The sequence below is a fragment of the Hippocampus comes genome, unplaced genomic scaffold (assembly GCF_001891065.2).
Source record: "Hippocampus comes isolate QL1 unplaced genomic scaffold, H_comes_QL1_v1.1 scaffold94, whole genome shotgun sequence".
Lineage (NCBI taxonomy): Eukaryota > Metazoa > Chordata > Actinopteri > Syngnathiformes > Syngnathidae > Hippocampus > Hippocampus comes.
In genome coordinates, this window is record NW_017806059.1 from 1 (window position 1) to 3462 (window position 3462).

Sequence of the window (3462 nt, forward strand, 5' to 3'; positions counted from 1 at the left end):
TTGAGACACTCATAGATTATTTTGAAGCAGCCATCTAGCGCCCTGTGGTCCATGTGCACCTGTGCTTAAAAAAAAAAAAAAAAACATTTTAACTGCCTGTTGCATTAGGTTCTCTGCTCTGGACTCGGCTTTCCTCCTCGCAAGTGGCTGATTTTCCCTACCATATCTGCAACACTAAAAATCATAAGCACAAGGGTTGGATTTGGAATTTTGAAACAAGACCACCGGAATTTAGATGATTTGGAATGGTCACTCCAGCTGACCAAATAATTAATTCGGCATCTTGTGTGTTTGAATAGTCTCCTTGACAAATATATTTCTTGTGACAATCAGTTATTGCACCTGAATCAAATGCAGGTTCGAAATATGATTAAAAATAAGTCAGTTGAAGTGCACCTATTTTTCTCCAGCAATATTTTAAAGCGATGATGAGGAGAAAGTTTTCTGCCATAGTTACTTTAAATCTGGTCGTGTGGTGTGACCTTATGTTATTCTAAATTGTAGACCTCCGCATCCACCTCCAGTGTTGGATCTTAGAGCCATCATGGACATGGAAGCCAGCTCTGCGCAGACCCTCAAACCAGCTCCTAAAAGCCTAGCAAGGTAAAATATCAACGCATATTCAGGTTGACTACAGTTGCTGTTTACAGACTATTTACGGCGCACAAGTTTTAGGTATTCCCACCCACTCTACATATTTTTCTGCTTGCCTTCAGTGTTGGTACCCTCTGCAAATATTCTCCTACTCCTATGAAATTGTCCCAAAAGCAAAGGAAGATGTTGGCCTTGGCCAATAAAGAGACCAGTGTGGACGCTACAGCATCCAAACCCACCCCCACAGTCACACCATCCAAAAACAGCAGTGGGAAGACCTGGTGAGTGTACTCCAGAATCTATCCATCCATTTTCAGTACAATTTATCCTGTTCAGGCTCACGGGTGTGCTCCAGGATCAGAAGCACAAATGGAGGTGGAAGAAATTAACCTCATGTCCAGTGCATTTGTGATTTCAAGTATAAAACACAATTTTTGTTACTTTTTTATTCTGCATTGAACCCTCATATATGAGGGTCATTCAATAAATAAGGTGAATTTTTCGGTATAAGGACTTCTAATACAGATACAAGCTTAAATTTTTTTTCAACATAGTCCCCAGCACTGTCACACACTTTTCCCATCAGGGCCCAAGCTTCCATATTCCCTCAGCATAAAAATCTTTGTGCCTCTCGTGAACGCTTTTAAGGGACCGAACAGGTGAAAGTCTGAAGGGGCAAGGTCTGGGCTGTATGTGGGATGAGGGAGCAGTTCCCAGCCCGGCATGTTGATGGTCTGCACTGTTTTGGGCTGCTGTGTGAGGCCGTACGTTATAATGATGGAAGATGACTCCTTCTGGCTGATGACCCCTGCATTTGTTCTTTATATCTTTCTTGACCTGCCTCAGCAGTTAACAGGAGTTGGCACCAAGTTTGAAAGTGACGATGAAGTCAAAAGTGTTGTGAGCGACTGGCTAAGAGATCAATCCAAAGATTTTTACGCTGAGTGAATATGGAAGCTTGTGTACGGCTAGGAAAAGTGAGTGACAGTGCAGGGAGACTACGTTGGGGGGAAAAAAAGTAAGGTTCTATCTGTATTAGAAGTCCTTATACCGCAAAATTCACCTTATTTATTGAATGACCCTGATAGTTGCCGTTTTGGCATTTGCAAAATCACAGATTTTTTTTCTTCTTTGCTACAGTTGTTCACTGAAAACCTCATTTGTTTTTGTGCTCAGCCCAAAGCAGTAAAAGTATGGCTTTGACACCATCTTGTGGCATCTTGATGCCAAGAAACTCTTGGAAGTGATTTGAGGAGCTTCACTTTGACTAAATTTGTGCCTTGTCCTCAGCGTGTGACATTAATGCAATCATAAAACCTTTTAGGGTGGGTATGAAATTACTTGTGGATGAATTTTCGCTGTTTGTTCCAGTCCTGGGTCCCGAGCCTTCCATGAATGGAGGTGGTTCACTTTATTAGCCTTATGTATTGTTAAAAACACAATTCTTTTTACATGTCTTCATTGAATATGTCATTCAAGTTAAGCAAAGCTCCACCATCTCAATGTGTTTCATGTTTCCCCCCCATTGATTTCTGTCATCAGGGCAACAGCACTCCAGTCCTTACCCTCACCTTGCTCATTCCGGGCGCTGCTCGAGGAGGAGGAGAACATCTTCATCCGAGCGGGGCAGCCGGGAACTCACAGTTGCCAAAGTGCTCAAGCGTTACCTGTCAGCGTTACACCTGTTAATAAGAGGGTGACGTTCAAATGTGCTGATGGCAGTGAGCCGGAGAAACCTGGGTAAGTCAACTACATGTAGCGAATTCTGCTATCACTGGGAGGCACTGTTGTCAAAACAGTGCTTCATTTTACACAAGTTTAAACCAGTGATTCCCAACCAATTGGCCAAACACAAGAGGTCATTAGGTGTACCATGGGAAATGATCCAGTTTCACTTAGCGGTAATTAATCCCGCTGGGTTTGTCTTCCTTCAATGCCTGCAAACTGAATTTGTAAAATTGTGAGTAAAGTGAGAAGTGAACATTATTTGAACATACATATTTCTTTGTAACGTTTTTGTTCGGGGTGTGCTGCAAGTTGTTTTGTTTTGGGGGGGTTTCCTCTCATTTAATATATGTGCTCGATGGGGGTTGGGAAACACTGGTCTAAATTACAGGTCCCGCAATAAAATCACATTCATTTATAAATTCGCACCCTTCATGTCAGTCCTGACTGTTTTACACAGAAATCCCTGTTTCTGTTGAGTGTAATTTATGCTCTGCCAGTGAGATTCACTTCTTTCATTAGAGTGCCTGTTCGAGAGGCTGCCATTCCATTGGTGAATGTGGAAAAAGTCTTATTCACATTGTTGTTGTCACAACATGAAAATTGTGACAATTGAAGAAAAACATGACATTTTATATACAGTACTGTATTTTCAGTACTGTACAAAAGTCTTAGGACACCAAAAGATTTTTCATAACAGTATTTATTAGGGCTGGGTAAAATATCGTTTTGCAATATATCGCGATACTTTTTTTTTTTTTTTTGCTGAACCCAGGGATTGATACTTTAAGTGAGTGTTGATACTTTAAGTTACCTTATTTGTTTTTTTTTTCCCTGAGTTTGAAATGTCCTATTATGTTTGAACACACCTTGTTTCTCAAGCCAATTGCAAGAGACATCATAGTTTATTCCCCTTTTGAGCCTGTTTGTTTGAACAACAAAGGTTGAGTGTATTACAAACTATAAGACAAACATTGGGTGACAAGCATCGGCCTGTCGCATAGAATGAGTAATCAGCCCACTTTGGCTTTCACACGCGCAATAAATAAATGTCAAACTTCAACCCTGAAGTTTGGGTCTGCACGGTAGTCCATTGGTTAGCATGTCTACCTCACAGTGCAGAGGTGCAGGGATACATCCCGG

At 41.3% G+C, this 3462-nt stretch overlaps 1 protein-coding gene across 1 annotated transcript in view; it reads left to right on the plus strand.

The window, feature by feature from the left end:
• Positions 1-480: 480 nt before the first annotated feature.
• Positions 481-3462, plus strand: part of LOC109529626 (inhibitor of Bruton tyrosine kinase-like) — a 9155-nt gene continuing 6173 nt past the window's right edge. Inside the window, exons 1-4 of the mRNA XM_019892995.1 lie at positions 481-603; positions 717-875; positions 2137-2334; positions 2842-2872. Coding sequence (XP_019748554.1) covers positions 545-603; positions 717-875; positions 2137-2334; positions 2842-2872 — 447 coding nt within the window. The 5' untranslated portion in view covers positions 481-544. The remainder of the gene's footprint in view (positions 604-716; positions 876-2136; positions 2335-2841; positions 2873-3462) is intronic.